This window comes from Rhinolophus hipposideros, assembly GCF_964194185.1.
Source record: "Rhinolophus hipposideros genome assembly, chromosome: 3".
In the NCBI taxonomy this organism is placed as follows: domain Eukaryota; kingdom Metazoa; phylum Chordata; class Mammalia; order Chiroptera; family Rhinolophidae; genus Rhinolophus; species Rhinolophus hipposideros.
Genome location: NC_138049.1, coordinates 106632799 through 106653130, shown reverse-complemented (window position 1 = coordinate 106653130; position 20332 = coordinate 106632799). Strand labels below are relative to the sequence as shown.

General features: G+C 53.0%; 3 protein-coding genes across 6 annotated transcripts; 2 read left to right on the top strand and 1 right to left on the bottom strand.

Annotated features, from left to right (window-relative positions):
• Positions 1-32: 32 nt before the first annotated feature.
• On the top strand, positions 33-11009 carry SKIC2 (SKI2 subunit of superkiller complex). Its single transcript, XM_081044297.1, has 28 exons — positions 33-131; positions 208-311; positions 910-1019; positions 1118-1235; positions 1327-1441; positions 1547-1621; positions 1906-1959; positions 2057-2247; positions 2413-2541; positions 2747-2892; positions 3276-3422; positions 3551-3635; positions 3746-3852; positions 4114-4260; positions 4332-4428; positions 4611-4823; positions 4904-5014; positions 7215-7445; positions 8057-8194; positions 8339-8476; positions 8619-8723; positions 9058-9205; positions 9304-9430; positions 9567-9777; positions 9925-10035; positions 10115-10333; positions 10523-10663; positions 10758-11009. Exons 1-28 carry the CDS (start codon positions 110-112, stop codon positions 10956-10958), a joined length of 3741 nt encoding a protein of 1246 aa, XP_080900423.1. The 5' UTR covers positions 33-109; the 3' UTR covers positions 10959-11009.
• Positions 11010-13523, bottom strand: DXO (decapping exoribonuclease). 4 transcript variants are annotated; one of them, XM_081044298.1, is made up of 7 exons: positions 13139-13523; positions 12550-12950; positions 12145-12380; positions 11836-12055; positions 11577-11712; positions 11349-11443; positions 11010-11263 (listed from the first exon to the last, which is right to left on the bottom strand). In XM_081044298.1, the coding sequence occupies exons 2-7, from the start codon at positions 12903-12905 to the stop codon at positions 11113-11115; spliced, it is 1194 nt and encodes a 397-aa protein (XP_080900424.1). In that variant the 5' UTR covers positions 12906-12950; positions 13139-13523; the 3' UTR covers positions 11010-11112. The 4 variants fall into 4 exon arrangements, with proteins under 4 accessions (XP_080900424.1, XP_080900427.1, XP_080900425.1 ...); XM_081044299.1 differs by having other exon boundaries at positions 11042-11263; positions 12550-12914; XM_081044300.1 differs by having other exon boundaries at positions 11042-11263; positions 12550-12911; positions 13139-13264.
• Positions 13306-20201, top strand: WHR1 (winged helix repair factor 1). The gene is made up of 7 exons (XM_081044302.1): positions 13306-13724; positions 13844-13980; positions 18004-18099; positions 18388-18527; positions 19261-19358; positions 19466-19613; positions 19777-20201. Exons 1-7 carry the CDS (start codon positions 13445-13447, stop codon positions 19820-19822), a joined length of 945 nt encoding a protein of 314 aa, XP_080900428.1. The 5' UTR covers positions 13306-13444; the 3' UTR covers positions 19823-20201.
• The last annotated feature ends 131 nt before the right edge of the window (positions 20202-20332 follow it).

The window sequence follows — 20332 nt, the reverse complement described above, 5'->3', positions numbered from 1 at the left end:
CGGGGTGTGTACCGGAAGTCGCCTCCACTTCCGCCCGTTTCGGGGCGGAGCTTATCCCACAGCTCCTCGCTGCGCTTTTGGGCTGTCTGGCCCCTGCCGTGGCTCCTAGATGCTGGAGACAGAGCGACTCGGTGAGGGGGAGGGGGTGGAACGAAGAAATAGACCGAGATTGGCCTTGACCTCTGACCTCTGACCTTTCTCCTGCAGTACTACCTCCCCTAGACCCCCTGGACCTGCCCCTTCGGGCTGTGGAGCTGGGATGCACTGGGCGCTGGGAGCTGCTGAATGTGCCTGGGGCTCCAGAGAGCACCGTGAGTGACTTTTGACCCTATCCTTTGACCCGCATTGAGCTTAAAACCTCTTCCTTACAGTAGGATCTAGTATGACCAGCTCTTGTCTCCCTGGATTCCTGTCATCCGGGCCTGGACTGGTGCAGGACAGACTCCAGCCTAGTGGGCCTGCTGTGGGTCAGAGCCCGTGTGGGGATCAGCCGGGAGCGCTGGGGTACCTTAGCTCTGAGAACTGCTCTTTCAAAGGTTGCAGTCCCTTTCTGTGTCCAAGCACTTGGTGGCTGCGATGCTAGCCTTTGAAGATAAAGACTCTTCATCTTTAGGTCTGGGATCTCTTTTCCTAAAGCTAGTGATTCTCGAATTTCATTATGCCTCATGATTAGTGGGGGAGCTTTTTAAAAATACATATTCCTAGGTCCAGCCCCAGATTCTGAAATACAAAATCTGTATTATTAACCAGCGCCTCAGGTAATTCTGCAGCAGGCCGTTTGTCCTGTAAAAAATGACAACCTTTGGAAAATCTTGCTTCACCTTAATTGTCCGAGTCTATCTGAGACATCTACCATTTCTGATCTCAACACAAGTCCCATCACTTTCTCTCATCTTGTCCTTGTTCCAGCTTCCCCACGGCCTCCCCCCCTGTGCCCCAGATCTGCAGCAAGAAGCAGAGCAGTTGTTCCTGTCATCTCCAGCCTGGCTGCCTCTGCATGGTGCGGCTCACCCAGCCCGGTGAGGGGTCTGCAGGGCACTGGACCAGTGAGATGGGTCTCTGAAAGAAGCTGAGACAGAGGAGAAAGAAGACCTGAAAATTACTCCTTTCTCTCTAGAAAATGGCAGAGGAAGATGGATCCTTGGTCTCTCCTGGCTGTACTGGGGGCCCCCGTTCCCTCTGACCTACAAGCCCAAAGACACCCAACCACAGGCCAGATACTGGGCTACAAGGAGGTAAGTGCTCAGGCGCCATGAGAAGCAGAGTTGGGAAAAGGCGGGTCAGAGGCAAGCTCAACCTCACGGGGGCTCTGATCTCTTGCCTCAGGTCCTGCTGGAGAATACAGACCTGACGGCCACGACCTCCTTGTCTCTTCGCCGGCCACCGGGGCCCATTTCCCAGTCCCTATGGGGGAATCCAACACAGTACCCTTTCTGGCCAGGTGACTCTTGTGGAAATGAGATGGTTGGGGAGGGAGCCCTCAGTCTCCAAGGAAGGGTTTCCGTATCACCCCTCATGAATCTTTATTTGTCCAACGTCTCCCCAGGTGGAGTGGACGAGCCCACCATAACAGATCTGAGCACTCGGGAAGAAGCTGAGGAGGAGATAGACTTTGAGAAAGGTGAGGTGGTGCCAGGATGGACCCTTGGGAGGCAGGTCTTCAAATCCGGGCCCTGCGGATGAGGGGCCCAGGCCTATCACTGCGCTGCTTCATGCCTTTGAGCAAATTAGGAAACGGCACCCTTTCCATAACAACCTTCATTGTCATTTATTGAAAAATGACTACAACAAATGTCTCCAGTTACAACGTCTATGCTGTGAATGACATCCTTTGGGTTTATGTAATATACAATTTGTATAACGGTGTGCAGTGGCCCTCATTCTCTCTCTGTCCCGGTCCTCCAGAGCTTCTTACCATTCCACCTGGCTTCAAGAAAGGCGTGGACTTTGCACCAAAGGGTGAGTTTTGAGGTGGGGGCATGGGAGAAGTGGTGCCCTTATCCTACAGGACAGAGATGGACCTGACCAGGCCCCCTTTTCTTGCCTTTCTCCTCAGATCACTCAGCTCCAGCTCCTGGTTTGCTCAGCTTGAGCCGTCTGCTGGAACCCCTGGATTTGGGTGGGGGCAATGAGGATGAGAGGGACGCAGTGGGACAGCCGGGAGGTACCAGAGGGGACACTGCTCCAGCCTCTCCCTGCAGTGTTCCCTTGGCCCGAACAAGCAGCTTGGAGGACCTAGTGTTGAAGGTTGGTGCTTCTGGGTGGTCAAGGTAGAAAAGAAGAGGCCTTGCCGCTGGGAGGGTGGACTGGCTTGGTTGGGTCTAAGGGGAAGATTGGAGCATCTTTTGGGAGGAGTGGTAATGGAAAGTGTTTTGGCTATAACTTCATCATTCCTATCTCCAACTTTTTCAGGAAGCGTCCACAGCTATATTCCCCACCGAGCTCCCCAAACCCCTACCTCAGGAGCAGTGGGCTATTCCTGTGGATGTCACCTCCCCTGTTGGTGATTTCTATCGCCTCATCCCCCAGCCAGCCTTCCAGGTAGTGTGGCCCCGTCCTCACATGCTCCCCCACCTCCTCCCAGCCTCTCCCACCACAGGCCAGAAGCCTTCCCGGCCAGTCTTGGACCTCAGACCCAGCCTTGCCTCACTCTGGCCTTCTCCCTACTGCCCTGCATGCCCCATGAGCCAGAGGCAGGAAGGCCCCTCTCCGTTCTTCATTCTCCATCTATTTCTCTGTCCCACAGTGGGCATTTGAGCCTGATGTGTTCCAGAAACAGGCCATTCTGCACTTGGAACGGCACGACTCAGTCTTTGTGGCAGCTCACACATCTGCGGGGAAGACAGTTGTGGCTGAATATGCCATTGCCCTCGCCCAGAAACACATGACACGGTACGGGTCCCCTCTCCTACCTTCCCCCTTCACCAGCCATCCCTGTTTCTCCTGCCTCCTTTCTAAGTCTTATCTCTTCCCCACATCTTTTCTTCATCTTTTAGATGGGAGGTTTGGGGGAGAAACTGAGACGGGGGCCCAGAGAGAAATGAGAAGGTGCCGGGAGAGAGGTCAGAAGGATGATCTATGTGCATTTAGTTTAGGAAGAGGTTGAGAGTCAAAAGTTTTCTGGGGTCACGTCATGAAGGAGAGTGATGGCAGTTTGGGTGAAGAAAGGGGGCCACTGAGCCTGCAATATGCTGCTGGGAGGGCTCAGGGTGGAGAGGAGCTGCTGACCACATGTCTGTGTGGAGAGACTGGCTAACCTCACGCCCTCTTCCCAGCACCATCTACACTTCGCCCATCAAGGCTCTAAGTAACCAGAAGTTCCGAGACTTCCGAAACACATTCGGGGATGTGGGGCTGCTCACTGGGGACATACAGCTGCACCCGGAGGCCTCCTGCCTCATCATGACGACAGAGATCCTTCGGTGAGAGATGGACATTCAGCACAGGCGGATTTGGGGCCAGGAAGCTGAGGCTGCTCTGGAGCGAGTGGCTGAGTTAAGAGTGGAGATGGGAGCTACTGGGGAGTCAGCCTTCGGTCTCTTCTCCCCAGCTCCATGCTGTACAGCGGCTCAGATGTCATCCGGGACCTGGAGTGGGTCATCTTTGATGAGGTTCACTACATCAATGACGCTGAGGTGAGGGCCGTGGATCTCATGTGGGCCTGATCCTTTCCTGTGGGACTGGTTCAGCAGCTCCCTATTCCCCCCTGAGCTGCCCGTGACTCGTTTTCCCTCCCTGTGCCCAGCGTGGGGTCGTATGGGAGGAGGTGCTCATTATGCTCCCTGACCACGTCTCCATCATCCTTCTGAGTGCCACTGTCCCCAACGCCCTTGAATTTGCTGACTGGATTGGGTGAGGCGTGTGTCCTGGGGTGCTTGGGTGAAGGCGGCTGTAGTAGTCTTTGGTTGGGGTGAGGGGACCAAGACTGCCACAGCCTTGCGGGTGGGAGAAGAGAGTGGGCCCAGTCTATTTTGCATGTTTAGAGATACGATGACGGGGACAGCCTTCCAATCCGGCTTCCAGAAAAGGCTGGGTGAGGCCTGAGGGGGAAGGTGGTGGGGTGTGGGCTGCTCCTTCCCACATCCCCCGCCCCCTCTGTCTCCTGCCCATCAGACGACTGAAGCGCCGTCAGATTTATGTGATCAGCACTGTCGCTCGCCCCGTCCCCCTAGAGCATTATCTCTTCACGGGGAACAGCCCCAAGACGCAGGGTGAGCTCTTCCTGCTGCTGGACTCCCGAGGCACCTTCTACACAAAGGGGTAAGCCAGAGATGGGGAGTCAGGGCTGGCCTGGCTGGCTGTGACTGTGACGCCGCCCTCTGCGTCCCCAGGTACTATGCAGCTGTGGAGGCCAAGATGGAAAGGATGAGCAAGCACGCACAGACCTTTGGGGCCAAGCAGCCCACGCATCAGGGGGGGCCTGCACAGGTGCGAACCAGTCGGCTTTGTACCTGTCACCACCTGTTCCTTCCTGTTCTTTCTTCCCTGGTCCTCCAGGGGTTTGGACTTCAGCTTTGAGCACTGCCCAACTTGGGAGTTCTTTACCTGCCCCCACTTCGGGCCCCGCTGTCTCCGACTCAACCTCTGCCCCTTTGCGACCCCCTCCCCAGGACCGCGGTGTGTACCTGTCCCTGCTGGCCTCCCTCCGCACCCGTGCACAGCTGCCCGTGGTGGTGTTCACCTTCTCCCGGGGCCGCTGTGATGAGCAGGCCTCAGGCCTCACCTCCCTTGATCTCACCACAAGTTCAGAGAAGAGTGAGATTCACCTCTTCCTGCAGCGCTGCCTCGCTCGCCTCCGCGGCTCTGACCGCCAGCTGCCCCAGGCATGGAGGGGGGACTTGGAGACGGGTGGGGACAGGGTGCTCCACGACCCTCCCCCAATCACGGTCTCTGTCCCCCGCAGGTGCTGCACATGTCGGAGCTCCTACACCGAGGCCTGGGCGTGCACCACAGTGGCGTCCTGCCCATCCTCAAGGAGATCGTGGAGATGCTGTTCAGCCGCGGCCTGGTCAAGGTACACACGCTGCCCATACGCACCACCGTGGGGCCTTGGGCAGATTGCCTAAGCTCCCCGAACTTCAGGTTTCCCATCTTAAAATGGGGATGCCCCAGATGTGAACAGGCAGTCTTCAGAAGAGAAACCTAAAAAGCTAGCAAGCATGTAAGTCGTCATCAGAAAAATGTAAGTTGAAAATTCATGAGATAGAACTTTATTAGACTGGTAAAACTTAGGAAACCGGCTAATGCCAAGTGTTGCCAAAGATGAAGGAGAGTACAGGCAGACCTCAAAGGTACTGCAGGTTTGGGGCCAGGCCACCGCAGTAAAGCGAGTATCGCAATAAAGTGAGTCACATGAGTTTTTGGTTTCCCAGTGCATATAAAAGTTATTTTCGGGCCGGCCCGGTGGCTCAGGCGGTTAGAGCTCCATGCTCCTAACTCCGAAAGCTGCCAGTTCGATTCCCACATGGGCCAGTGGGCTCTCAACCATGGTTGCCAGTTCGATTCCTTGAGTCCCGCAAGGGATGGTGGGCTCCGCCCCCTGCAACTAAAATTGAACACGGCACCTTGAGCTGAGCTGCCTCCCGGATGGCTCAGTTGGTTGGAGCTCATCCTCTCAACCACAAGGTTGCCGGTTCGACTTCCGCAAGGGATGGTGGGCTGTGCCCCCTGCAACTAGTAACAGCAACTGGACCTGGAGCTGAGCTGCGCCCTCCACAACTAAGATTGAAAGGACAACAACTTGACTTGGAAAAAAGTCCTGGAAGTACACACTGTTCCCCAATAAAGTCCTGTTCCCCTCCCCCAATAAAATCTTTAAAGAAAAAAAAAAAGTTATGTTCACACTATACCAGTCTATTAAGTGTGTAATAGCATTATGTCTAAAAACAACGTACACACTTTTTTTTTTTTTTTAATTTGAGGAGGGTGCAGCTCACAGTGGCCCATGTGGGGATCGAACTGGCAACCTTGGTGTTATTAGCACCACACTCTAACCAACTGAGCTAACCAGCCACCCCACAATGTACACACTTCACTTATAAAATACTTTATTGCTAAAAATTGCTAACCATCGTCTGAGCTTTCAGCGAGTCATAATCTTTTTGCTGGTGGAGGGTCTTGCCTAAATGTTGATGAAAATGCAGTATCTGCAAAGCAAATGAAGCGAAGTCTGTATAGTATTAGAGGAACCCTAGTACAGGTTTGGCCAGTCTGGAGAGCACCCTGGCACTCTTCTTTTTTTTAATTGGGGAATATTGGGGAACAGTATGGGAACAGAGTGTTTTTCCAGGACCTGTCAGCTCCATGTCAAGTCATTGTTTTCAATCTAGTTGTGGAGGGCGCAGCTCACTGGTCCACGTGGGACTCGAACCGGCGACCTTGGAGTTATGAGCACCACACTCTTAACCACTGAGCCAACCGGTCGCCCACTAACAGCTCAGCTCCAAGCTCAAGCCGTTGCTTCTCACTGGTCCATGTGGGAAACGATGGGAAACGAACCGGCAACTTTGTTAAAAGAGCTCATACTCTAACTGACTGAGCCATCCGGCCGCCCCCACCCTGGCACTCTTTAGGCAAAGAGTGGCAAAAATAACATACTGTCTGACCCCCAATTCCATTCCTGAGTATAAACCACTAAGAAGTTCTCACTTGGTCCATGAGGGAACACGTCTGCTCTTCCTTTGTTGGCTGTTGTCTTGTGGCAGGTTGTACTGAGGTGTCCTTCACTGGGCGAGCTGGCAGGTACCTGGGGAGGCATGCACCCACAGAGTGCCCTGCTGTAGTTGGAAGCAAGGGATTAGGTATAACCATGTTAACATAGATGGATGTTGAAAGCACTGTGTGGAGGAAAAGAAGTGAGAAAAACAGGAGATACATCACTGCCTTTTAATGTGAATTGTAAATTACATGCACACAAAAGAAGACATTATGTGCCAGAACATATTCACACAAAAAGATACCCATTAAAAATACGGGGCTGACTGACAGTGGGGGGATGGAAGTGGGATATGGCGGTACAAGGAAAGACATAGGCAGCTAAATAAATAAAATGAGGGAAAGCATAGCTCCTACTCTATAGATTTGCCCGGAGAGTTAATGGGATCATGTGAGTTAAGCATTTGGGATGGTGCCAAGTGCTTACTTAGCCTTGGCTGCAAAATAAGGGCTGGGCACCTGTGTGTAGTCCCTTGCTGATCCTCTCTCCCCCATCCCAGGTCTTGTTTGCCACAGAGACCTTCGCCATGGGTGTAAATATGCCAGCCCGAACCGTAGTGTTTGACTCCATGCGGAAGCATGATGGCTCTACCTTCCGGGACCTGCTCCCTGGGGAGTACGTGCAGATGGCAGGCCGGGCGGGCCGGAGAGGCCTGGACCCCACAGGCACTGTCATCCTGCTCTGCAAGGGCCGCGTGCCCGAGATGGTGGACTTGCACCGTATGATGATGGTGAGCTGGGTGGCATGAGGTCGCCCAGCTCTGGGGACCTGCTGTACCCTTTCTCCCAACCCTCTTCCCCTCTCCTTTCTTTCTGATTTTTTCTTTTGCCTGGGAGAAGCCAAGATAGGAATGAGCAGACCCAAGGATGAAACTGGATCTCATCTCTAGTCTTTTCCACTGTGAATACGGAGCTAGATAGGACCGTTGAGAGTCTACTGTTGTTTCCCCGGAAATAAGACCTAGCCGAACAATCAGCTCTAACGCATCTCTTGGAGCAAAAATTAATATAAAACCCGGTCTTATTTTACTATAAGACCGGATCTCATCTAACATAATATAAGATCGGGTCTTATGTTAATTTTTGCTCCAAAAGACGCATTAGAGCTGATTGTTTGGCTAGGTCTTATTTCCGGGGAAACTAGGTCTTATTTCCGGGGAAACACGGTATTACTTAATTTCCCTCCCTTATTTTGCAGACGAGGCGAGCAAGCCGTTTGTCTAGGGTCCTATGGTTGTGGGACTGGGACTAGCTCTGCTGGGCTTAGAGGCAGTCCCCAGAGGGCTGACTGGGGAGCAGCAGGTCCCACCCCGATGTCACTGGCTTCTGTCACCCGACCCAGGGGAAGCCGTCCCAGCTGCAGTCTCAGTTCCGCCTCACGTACACCATGATCCTCAACCTGCTGCGGGTGGATGCCCTCAGAGTGGAGGACATGATGAAGAGGAGCTTCTCTGAGTTTCCATCTCGCAAGGACAGCAAGGTGAGGGGTTGGGGGACCAGTATATCAGGCAGGATGCTGGACAAGAGGGAAGAGGTGGCATCTAGAAGCCAGTGGGATGAGGTGGGGGCGTGGCAGACTGAGCCTGGAGACTCTCGTTTTGCACCTACTCCCACTTCTGCCCAGGCCCATGAACAGGCTCTGGCTGAACTGACCAAGAGGCTGGAGGCCTTGGAGGAGCCCGACATGACTGACCAGCTGGTTGACCTGCCTGAGTATTACAGGTGGGGAGAGGAACTGACAGAGAGCCGGGGCCTGATCCAGGTGAGTGGGTGGGTGAGTGTTGGAGGGTGTGATGGAGGAGGGAAGGAAGAGAATGGGACACTCTGGGTACTCTTGAACCTAGTCCCAGTGTCCCTGTGACACTTCGTCCCTTATCCCCTTTGTGCATATCTCCATTCTTTAGCGACGCGTCATGGAGTCTGTGAACGGGCTGAAATCTCTCTCCACTGGGAGGGTGGTGGTTGTGCAGAATCAGGAGCATCACAACGCCCTCGGCGTGATCCTGCAGGTGACAGCAAGGACAGTTTGGGCCCCAGAGTGGGGAGGGAGGAGCGAGCCCTCTCTTCTCCCCGACTTGGTGGGGGCAGCTTACACTCATCAGGGCCCATTTCCCCTCTTGCCCTCCTTTCCCATCACCACCACTCATGCCTACCTTGTCTTTTGTGTCTCCATGCCCCCTACTCCCACCCCACAGTCTGCTCTGATTGCGTGACTTGGTTGCCAGTCTATAGTGGGGGCTCTGCCTAGCTGCTCCATGATCCCTGCCGGAGGGTGGGGACCTGGTCCCACCTTTGCTGTCCACTCCTCACATCTTCCTGGCTTGGCGTCCCCACCTCCCCTAGGTCTCCTCGAACTCCACTAGCAGAGTATTCACAACCCTGGTCTTGTGTGATAAACATACGGGTGAGGACCCACAGGAGAGGGGGTCAGCCTCCCCAGATGTACCCTACCCGGATGACCTCGTGGGATTCAAGCTGTTCCTGCCTGAAGGTGAGAGTGGGGCAGATGTCCAGGTTCCTGATGGCAGTGCAGCAGGGTTCCCACCTGGGTTCACGGTGCCGTCTGACCCTGCTGTCCCCTTTTCACAGGGCCCTGTGACTACACGGTGGCCAAGCTCCAGCCAGGAGATGTGGCCGCCATCACCACCAAAGTGCTCCGGGTGAATGGGGAGAAGATCTTGGAGGACTTCAGCAAGAAGCAGCAACCGAAATTCAAGTCAGAGTTGCTGGGGAGGCCCTTTTCCTGGGGAGGGACCGCATAATGGGGAGTAGGGAGGTGTGGTCAGGGAAGCTCGCCCAGCCTGAGGGGTGCTCCTATGGAAGAGAAGTCTCAAGAGCTGCTCCTTCCTCAGAAAGGATCCCCCCATTGCTGCCGTGACCACTGCTGTCCAGGAACTGTTGCGTCTAGCTCAGGCCTACCCAGCAGGACCCCCTACCCTTGACCCTGTCAACGATTTGAAACTCAAGGATGTGTCGGTTGTTGAGGGGGGGCTCCGGGCCCGGAAGCTGGAGGAGCTGATCCGGGGGGCTCAGTGCGTGCACAGCCCCCGTTTCCCTGCCCAGGTAGAGCCCTGGATGCCATCCCTCTCTGGAAGGGGGCTTTTCTTCTCTGGACCCCTGTAGGCTGCCCACCCCTATCTTGGCCCTGGTCCTCAGGCCCCCTTGCTGAGGGGGAGGGGAAGGCTAACGCTCTGCCCGCGGCTCCCGCAGTACCTGAAGTTGCGGGAGCGAATGCAGATACAGAAGGAGATGGAGCGTCTGCGCTTCCTGCTGTCGGATCAGTCGCTGCTGCTGCTCCCTGAGTACCACCAGCGAGTAGAGGTGGGAGTGAGGGGTGCGGGGGACGGGGCTAGTGAGGGAGAGGACATCAGGCTCCCAACATCTGCCATCTTTCTTCCAGGTGCTCCGAACCCTGGGTTATGTGGATGAGGCGGGCACGGTGAAGCTGGCAGGGCGGGTGGCTTGTGCCATGAGCAGCCATGAGCTGCTCCTCACTGAGCTCCTGTTCGACAACGCTCTGAGTGCCCTGCAGCCAGAGGAGATCGCGGCCCTGCTCTCTGGCCTGGTGTGCCAGAGCTCCGGGGACCCTGGGGAGCAGCTCCCAAGCACCCTCAAACAGGTATGGGATACCCCCACCCTTCTCTCCCTCCCTTGGCTGCAGTATTCCCGATCCCTACCCTCAGGTTTCCCCAAGTGACCTCTCCAGCTTTGTAAGTGCCCTAAGAGCTGGAATGACTTCTTCCTTGATCTGAGCCACCCCCATCCTAGAGCAGGAAAACGGTCTTAGCCTCTCCTTCTCCATCTGCAGGGACTGGAACGTGTCCGGGCTGTGGCCAAGCGGATTGGTGAGGTCCAGGAGGCTTGTGGCCTGAATCAGACCGTGGAGGAATTTGTAGGGGAGCTGAATTTTGGGCTGGTTGAGGTTGTGTACGAGTGGGCCCGGGGCATGGTGAGTAACTGGGGCTTGGGGTTTTGCAGACGGCTGGTTGGGGAGAGGCTGCCTAGGCTTATCAAGTTCAGTTCCCACCCTGTTTCCCCCACAGCCCTTCTCTGAGTTGGCAGGGCTCTCAGGGACCCCCGAGGGCCTGGTGGTCCGCTGCATCCAGCGCCTGGCAGAGATGTGTCGCTCGCTGCGGGGGGCAGCCCGCCTGGTGGGCGAGCCTGTGCTAGGTGCCAAGATGGAGACGGCAGCTACCCTGCTACGGAGGGACATTGTCTTTGCAGCTAGTCTCTACACTCAGTGAATGACCCCATGTAAAAATGTAATAAAACAGCAAGCCACCTGTGAGTACTTGAGATGCTGGGCGGGTTTGACTCAGTTCAAGACACAGCAAAGAGAACCACACAGAAATAGACCTTTATCTGTGCATGGAGACAGGACTCGCCCCCACGGCAGCATCAGTCCGTGGGGGAGGGTGTCTTGGGGGGTGATGGGAGGTCCTGGGTCATGGCTTCCACGTACCATGTGGGCAGGAAGGCGTGGGGTGCATCTCGGTGTACAGACACTGTGACTGGGCCGCCAGGCTCCCAGGAGAAGAGGTGCACGAGCCTGCGGGGAAGATGGAGTCGCTAGTTGAGGGCTGGAGGCGGAGCTTCTGGGACCCAGAGAGGAGGGGCAGAGCTGAATGCCTCACCTGGGGTCATCCTGGACAACTGTGTTCTGGGCAAAGCTAAGGAAGGCGGCACAGAAGTTCATGCACACGGAGGGACTCCAGCCATCACGGTCATTCTGGAGAGGGCCAAGGAGGAGGCAGAGACAAGTGATGGTGAGGGTAGGAGAAGGGGAAGGTGTAGCTGCAGCCCTGGACAATGGACCTGTGGTCTTGGTGTGGGTAGTGGGTGCTGCGACACCATTGCCTTACCCTGACGTGTTCAAACATCTGCATGGTGGGAAAAGTCTTGAGGGAACAGACGAAACCCTCTGGGGTACGGAAGCCAGCGACAACATTTGGGACTCCCGGGAGGAACGACTGAGCCCACCACTTCAGAAGCTTGTGTCTGTCAGGAAAGGCGAGGCATCAGTGTCAGTGGGACCCCATCTCCACCCTCCAGCCTCCTCTTCCCCCAAATCCCTTTCCTAGCTCTCAGTTCTAGGCTGTCACCCTGCCCTTCCCCCCAAACCTGTAGAAGCTTCTCCATTGGCCAGGGCTGTGCATCTCCTTGGAGGTCTTGAGCTCCACATAGCAGGTGGGGGGCTGTGGGGATGGGGCCTGGGGGTCTGTGCAGTCTACCTCCCCTGCGAAGAGCAGAGGGTGGTTTCCCAGGCGGCTGCGTAGCACAGAGCAGAAGGCCACGTTGGTGTTAACCTCCCCTGAGGGGTCCGGGGAGCCTCCAGGTTTGTCTGCACAAGGAGAGAAGTGGCAGCACGGTTCTCAGTGGTTCTGTCTCTGGGGAAGGGGGAGGGGGCTACAGAGCAGGGGCAACTCTCACCTGCACACATGTACTGCTCGAACTTGTACCCCATGTACATGAGCTCCCGAAGGAGGGCTGGCCTGGCAAGCCTCTGAGCCCGAGCAGCCAGCGTCTCTACCTCACTCAGATACAGTGTCCCCTGGAACCGGGAGGCTGCCAGCTGCCAGCCGTCCTGCCGCTCGTACGGTGTTGTTAGCAGTTTTGTCAGGTGCCCGCGCCACGTCACTACGGCTCCTGCCAGCCAGCCTGGACCCCTGAGAGGGAGGAGTTAGAGGCTGAAGGTCTGATACAAGCAGCAGCTCAAATGGCTCCCCAAAGAACAGCCCAAGTTCCTTCTAAGGACTGAATGCCCTCCAGCTTTGGCTCTGCTCATTTTAAGGGCAGGTGCGAGTCTCTCCCTGTTGTGTGCTCTCCTCTGCTCACCCCTCCAGCTGGCCTCGGTGCTCCAGGAGCCAGCGTAGCAGGTGGTCCAGGCTCTCTCGGACCTCCTCGTCCCGGGGCTGGTATCGATTGGGGTATCCATCTCTGAGGTCAAAGTTGGGGCCCTGACCATTGGTGGGGGGTGGGCTGTAGTAGCGCAGGGCTCGGGCATCTCCATGGTACTGGCGTTGGGCGTCCAGGGAGAAGCAGCCCAACTGGGAAGGGCGCCGGTAAAAAGGAAAGGGCCCAGAGTAGAGGGCAGGGTCTGTGGGCAGTGAAGGTGCTGGGTGGGAGACTTTATTCCGAGGCTCGGCTACTTCTGTCTTCCCAGCTCTTCTCTTGGTCCCTCTGGGCTCCATGAGGTCCTGCTAGGTGGGGGAAAGCTCCCCTTTTAGAGAGGAGGCCTGGAGGAGTGGGACCCGGGGTCAGAACTTTTGACCTCGGAACGGCCAGGCTCTGGCCTTGACACGCAGGCCCCAGCCCCTCAAACAACCATGGCCAGGTGCACCCACGACTTCTCCCCTTGATTCCCTCCGCCCCTCGATTTCCCCAAGGTGAATGGCGTTCGGGCTCAGATCGAGGATCTGGGTACCTGTAAGCCCGCCAACCTCGACTTCCGCAGAGTCCGCGGCGCTATGACGTCACGGCAGGCACACCAGAAGTCGGAGAGGGACGCAAAAGTGCTTTTCCGCGCTCGGTGACGCAATCATCCCGCGACAGTGGCGGGCAGAGCCCTCGGGGGCGGGGCGGCGTGCGGGGCTGCGCTCTGCGCCTCGGGTGGGTCGCCCCGCGGCCCCGGCGCCCCGCGGAGCCGCCACCACCCGGCGTGGCAGCGGCTGGAGGCGGACCAGCAGCGCTGGCTGGGGGCCTCCGCCGGCCGGGAGGAGCCGGGAGCCGCATGGGCGCCGCCCTCCAGCCGGGTGCCGAGACAGCGCGAGCGGACGCGTCTTCCGTCGCCGCGTCGGCCCAGTCGCCCCGACTGCCTGGTGTCCGAGACGTCGCTGCTCCGCGCCGGAAGTCTGTCTCCGTGCTCTGGCCTCGGCACCTACCCTGTCCCCGGCCCCCAAGTTCCCGGGACATGAGCCGGAAGCGGCAGCGCCTGGTGCCGGAGACCTTGGCACTGAAGAGGCGGCGGGAAGTGGGGCACGCAGACGCGGATCCCCCGAGGGCCGAGGCAGGTAACGACGGCAACCTCGGGGGAGGCCAGGACCTCGGCCGCAGCGGCCTCGCCTCTCGTCACCCTAGTGTGGGGAGAAGGGCGCCCCTCGCACCCCAGTGACCAGGTGTCTCCGCCCAGGGTCGGCGCGCGCCGCAGTCGCGGAGCTGGTGCGGCTGTTCCCGCGAGGCCTGTTCCAAGATGCGCTGCCGCCCATCGCGCTCAGGAGCCAGGTGTACAGCCTCGTGCCGGACCGGACGGCCGCTGACCGGCAGCTGGTGAGGGGCGTCGCCGCCACGCAGCCAGGCGGCACTCAGAGCCTCAGTCGGTCCGCCCGTCGTCCTGCCATTCAGCAAGCGTTAGGTGTTTCTGGGTCAGGCATTGCGGTGCCACGGGAGTGCTACACACCCATTCAAAGACCCTCAGGCAGCAGGGCGCACGCCACATCACGGTGGAAGAGCGGAGCTTTGCGGAAAACAGGCATCGGGCATGGTTGGAGCCTGCAGCACCGGGAATGTAGGCAGATGTCAGGTTACAACAAGCCTTGTGCATCAGTGTTTCCGTTTTACACTGAAGGCGGTGAGCTGGTAGAGCATGGTAAACAGGAGAGGAAGCGCTTTGTTCTGTGGCTTGGAAGTAGTGAGAGGAGGCAGGGAGATCAATGAGGAAGATACTGAGAACTGGTGGAGGTCTAAATTAGGGCAGTGTAGTACGGGGGAGAGGCTTGGTGAGGGTGAGGGATGTGGCAAGTGGGAAACGGCAGGACTCCAGGATAACTCAGATTTTCCAGATGACAGACTGAGTGCTTGGTGGAGTGAATGCAGTCGGAGCACACTGAGTTGTCTGCGGGCAGAGACGATGTGTTTAATTCTGTACTCGTTGAATTGGAGGTGCTTGTGGAGCACCCAAAGGCAAATGCGTAGCAGACAGTTGGATATGACGGTTTGGAGGAAATTCTGGGCCGGTGATGGAGAACTGGAGGTTAGCGAGATGTGAGTATTGTAGTCAGTCTGTGCATGTGGCTGAGATTGGGTAGCAAGAGTGAGTAGAAGCGTGATTTTTAACTTTTTTACAAACTTTAGGAGATAATGAAAGCTATGGCTCTCTTTCTAGAAAAAATGCATATACGCCACATATATAACAGGTACATGCACAATTTTGGGGGGGGGGCGTTTCACAGATCCTCTGAGGCCCAAGGTTAAGGACCTTGGGTTTACAGTTAAAGATAATAGGATCAAATCCACAGTGCTGGGAGATGCCAACATTTAAAGCAGTGTTTCTCAGAGTATGTCCTGAGTTCTACCTGTATCACAATTACATGGGCTGCTTCTTTAACAATACAGGATCCTGGGACTCATTCAGTCTAATGAATGGGTTAGGACCTGGGGATCTACATTTTTGAACTACTGCCTCAAGTGATTCTTAATCTGCCTTAAAATTTGAAATCCACTGATGTAAGGGGAAAAGAAAGGGAGAGGAGGGAACTGCCAGAGTTAGGGGGAACCCAGGAAGAGTCCTATTGTGAAAGAAATTTTCAAGAAGGTGGAGTAGTTGGAGATGTTAGACCCTTGATTGAGGGTCATGGTCTCTGAAGAGGTTAAGAAACATAATACCCCAAATCTGTCCATTGGGTTTAGCAGGTAGAAGGTTAATGTGGCAACCTGTCAGGAAGAAGAGGGAAGAACAGGAAGATGGAGACCAGCTCCAGTCTCATGAGGAAGCAAGTCAAGTGGAACCATTCCTTATACAGTATTTGTTTTTAATCTACTGGTGTTAGCCTAGATTTAAAATATATATATAAAAATTGGCACAAAAGAAATATAAACATGCACACACACAATTTAAAGAATGTTTGCAAAGCAAATACCCACTTCACCACTACCCAAGTCAGACTGTAGAACATGGCCACCATCCCACATACATCTCTCTCTGATCAAAATGCCTTATGTCCTTGGGAGGTAACTGCAGTAGTATCCTGACTGGTATGATAATCACTCTTGTTTTTCTTTATACCATCTACTCATGTGTGTTTATCCATAAATAACACAGTTTACTTTTTCCCATTTTTTTGAACTTGATATAAACAAAATCATACTGTATATATTTATATTTTCTTTCATTAGATGAATATTTTTGAGATTCTTCCAAGTTGTTGCGTGTAGTTATAGTTAATTCATTTTCATAGATTTCTGTTTTGTGAATCCCATTTTGTCCATTCTCATGGAAGAAATTTTATTTTTCTAGGAACTTATTGATTTCATCTAGATTTTCAAATTCATTAGTATAAAGTTTACAATCTCATTTTATTGTTTGTAGAATTTGTAGTGTTGACCTTTTTGCATCTTCGTATTGGTTATCTGTGCTTTTTCTAGGATTCTCCTCACTTTTTCTTGGCTAGTCTCACTATCTGTGAGTGGTTTATCTGTGTTAATAGTCTTTCAAAGAATTAACATTTAGCTTTGTTGCTCTCTCATATGTTTTCTGTTTCTGTTAATCTGTTTCCCCTCTACTGTTAGGTTTATTTTACTTTTATTTCCCATTAATTTTCATCCTTTTTTCTTTTTTCTGTTTATTAAAATTTATTGGGGTGAAAATAGTAAAATTACATAGGTTTCAAGTGTTCAATTCTGTATTACATCATCTATATATCATATTGTGTGTTCACCACCCAGAGTCAGTTCTCCTTCCATTACCATATATATGACCCACTCTTCTTTTCTAATAGATGCATGTCAGGCTATAATTTTCTAGTAAGTGTTGATATTTATCTATCTGTCTCCCAAGTTTTTGTATATAATTTCATTATAATTCGTTTCAATTATAATTTCATTATAATTCGTTTCTAATTTCCGTTTTGATTTTTTTCTTTGATTCATTGGGTTGATTGGAAATGTATGTCTTAATTTCTAAACATTTTCTTATTACCTTGTTACTGATTTCTGGCATAAATGATATTGTGGCCAGAGAACATACACAATATAATTTCAGTCATTTGAAACTTTTTGAGACTTGCTTTGTGCTATGTGGCCAGTTTTGCTAAATATTCTATGTATATTTGAAAAGAATATGCATTATTCAGTTATTAATTTCATAGTAACTAGAGTTATTATTGAAGTCTTATTTTTTCACAGATTATTTTGTCTGTTCTCTGAGTTAATGAGAATTGGATTAATATACTTCTGTATATTCTGTGATTGTGGATTTGTTATTGTCTCTTTAAATATTCCCCCTACCTTATTATCTCTTTTCTGTCCTCCTGGGAATCCAGTTAAACATATATTAGATCTTCTCTTTATATCTTTTACGTTTCTTAGCCTCTTCTCTGCATTTTTTTTTTCTCTGCATTTTCAATCTTTTTGACTATCTTTATTTCGGTTAGTTTTTTAATCTGTCTTACTGATTAGTAGCTTTTTATTTAGCTGCGCCTAATTTGTTAAACCCATCCAGCAAGTTCTTGATTGCGCTTGCCTTATTTTTCAGTTCTAGAATTTCTACTTGGATTTTTTTCAAATCCATTATGCCAATTTTTAGAATTTCCTGCTGAAATTTTCTACCATGGCTTTTATTTATTTTAGTATTATAAACAGTTTTGTGTTTTTTTAAAATAGTGTATTTTTGATAATTCCATGATAACATGTATTTTGAAGTCTATTTCTATTGTCTGTTCTTTTTGAATTTTGTTTTCTTGTGTGCCCAGTTATTTTTGACTGCTGGACAGATTTTCCTAAACCATCAAATGTCCTCCGTGTCTCTGCTACTTGTATGAATTCTGTTTTCACTTAGAAAAAATCTAATGGTAATTCCTTATTTATGAGCTCTTTAATGCTTAAAATTTTTTAAATAATATTTTATTCAGCATTTTAATTAATTTTCAGCAGGTGGGTTGGTTCTTTATGTATTCCTGGAAACAGTGGCCTTGGTTGATTTTTATTTGTTTTAAATATTTTGTCTCATATTCCTCTCTACCTTCCCCTACCCAAGATCTAGACTGTTAATTCCTTGAGAGCAGGGCCTGTGTCTTAATCACTATTTTATCTTAGTGTCTGGCATATGATTGGTCTTAGAAATTGTTTCTAAGGTATTGATTGTTCGACAGACAACAGATGAGGTGGGTGGGTAGGTAACTAACTGGAAAAGACTATTTGGTGATCTACCTGATTCTCTCCCCACAGTTTTTCTGTTACTTAGAGAAAAACTCCCCAGTGCAGGCAAATGAAACCTCTCTGCCCCAGAGTCCCCAGAGTATAGCAGAACATCTCACCCTGACACCCTTCTTTTCACTCCCATCTTTCTGGAGACAGAAGGCGCTTCAAGAACAGGGGGAGATCAGAGTCATCCAGCTGGGCTTCGACTTGGATGCCCATGGCATCATCTTCACCGAGGACTACAGGACCAGAGTGCGTGTGACTGTGTGTCGTGGGGGACGGGGGTGGGCAGGCAGGGAAGTTGGGGAAAGGAAATCAAGAAAAGAGCCAATTCCTCTCTGCCCCACATCTCACAGAGGGCACAGGGCTCTGGTAAGTAGTAATATGAGAGAGAGGAGGAGGAGGAAGAGGAAGAGAAGCACGAAAGGTGGAAGAACCTACGCAGGGAGGAGCCTTCCTCCCACTGCAGAGACATGTCCTGGGGAAAGAGGTCGCTGGCGAGGGGTGGTGGCGGACCATGTCTCTCACCTCTGGTTCCAGGTCCTCAAGGTCTGCGATGGCCGATCATATGCTGGGGCAGTGCAGAAGTTTCTGGCTTCAGTGCTTCCAGCCTGTGGGGACCTTAGCTTCCAGCAGGACCAAATGACACAGACCTTTGGATTCAGGGACACAGAGATCACGTGAGACTTGGGGGACCAACTAAATAGGCACCTGGCACCTCCGTGCCACCCTCCCATCCAACCTTGTCCTTTTCCTTTTGCCGAACCTGCCAAAAAGGCTGACTTTTTAGAAAAATGACCTAAATTTGTGTATTCCTCCCCCCCCAAGAGAGGAGGCCTGTCTTACCTGGGCCTTGGGAAGAGCCCTGGACTAAGGTTCAGGAGATCTGGGTAGTTAATCCAATGCTTATAGAGACCAAGAGAATAAAGAATGGTGGGAGTTGACATGCCCCCAAAGCGCTCACATTCAAAAGAACACCACCAGGCAGGGGCTAAATAAAAATACCAGTTCAGGGGCTGTGTCTGGCTCAGGCTGTCAACTTTGTAACCCGTGGTGTGGGTGAAAGCGCTTGGTGAACTTCTTTTCAGTAAGCTGTGGCTGGAGCACAGAAGAAAGGCCCTTATTTCTCCCCTGGGGGTGGGACTGAGAGTGTGTCAGGGCATGTGGTCAGGGAGGGCTTCCGAGAGCGGTTTTAGTGAACAAATAATAGTGGCAGGAAAGGAAAGAGTGGGAGGGCAGTCAGGTAGGCTAACGGGATGGCAGGGGTGCGGCTCTGGCAGCCTGCTATGAGCAGAGGAGGTACAGGGAGCATGCCTATGTTTCTGGAGACGGTGTCCAAACATTAGGGGGTGGGGAGGAAAGAGGATTCTCACAGCCCAGGCCTCATTTCTCCTGGTTTCGCACCCCTCTTAGGCAGCTGGTGAACGCCGGAGTCCTTACTGTCCGAGACGCTGGGAGTTGGTGGCTAGCTGTGCCTGGAGCTGGGAGATTCATTAAGTGTTTTGTTAAAGGTATCCTGACTGCAGCTCTAGCCCCCAGCCCCTCAAAAATACCTTTCGGTGGCTCCTCTGGTCTGCAGGCCTCACCTTTTCCCACTCCTATGCCACGTCTTCTTCAGGGCGCCAGGCTGTCCTCGGCATGGTCCGGAAGGCCAAGTACCGGGAGCTGCTCCTGTCAGAGCTTCTGGGCCGGCGGCCGCCTGCCACAGTGCGACTCGGCCTTGCCTACCACGTGCATGACCTCATTGGGGCCCAGCTGGTGGACTGGTGAGCCTTGCCCCCAACTCGGGTGGTGACAGAGCCATGACCAAGTTTGGGTGTCCTCCCCACTCTTGCTTTATTCAGTCTCCTGTCTCCTCCGGCCATGCTCTGAGTCTCCTAGACCTTGGGCCTACGTGTCTGGCTCCAGCCATGTCTTTGTCTTGCGCAGTGTCTCCACCACTTCTGGAACCCTCCTGCGCCTGCCAGAGACGTGAGGATCCTATTCATCGTTGCACACCTCCCCAGAGGGGCTGAGAGGGGCCCAGGAGTGTTGCCCAGTGGTGGCTGAGACAGGGTCACCTTGGGAAAGCTTGGGACCAGGATGAGTGTCGGGCTTGTGACCATGCGAACAAAGGGTCAGACGTGACTGCTGCTGTTTACCTGGGACCTGAGCCAGTGGTGGGGTTTGGGCAATACTTCTCCGCCCTTCCATGGAAGTGGAGCTAGAGACTGCCAAGGCCGTGGCTGCTGCCGTTACTGTCTTGGGATAAGAAGGTGTGGTTTCCAGGTAGCTGGTGAGGGAGGGCAGGATTCTCTTCACTACGTGTTGGGTTGAAACTGCCAAATAAAGTACTTCTGCTGGTGCTATTTCCTGGGTGTTTTTTGTTTAATGTGATGTGTGGCGCCTCATTTGGGGTAGAGGGAAAGCACAGTTGGGTGTGAACTTTGCCTCATTCAGAGGGGAAAAGGGATGTTTGAAGTCAGCTCTGCCTGGGGGCTGGTAA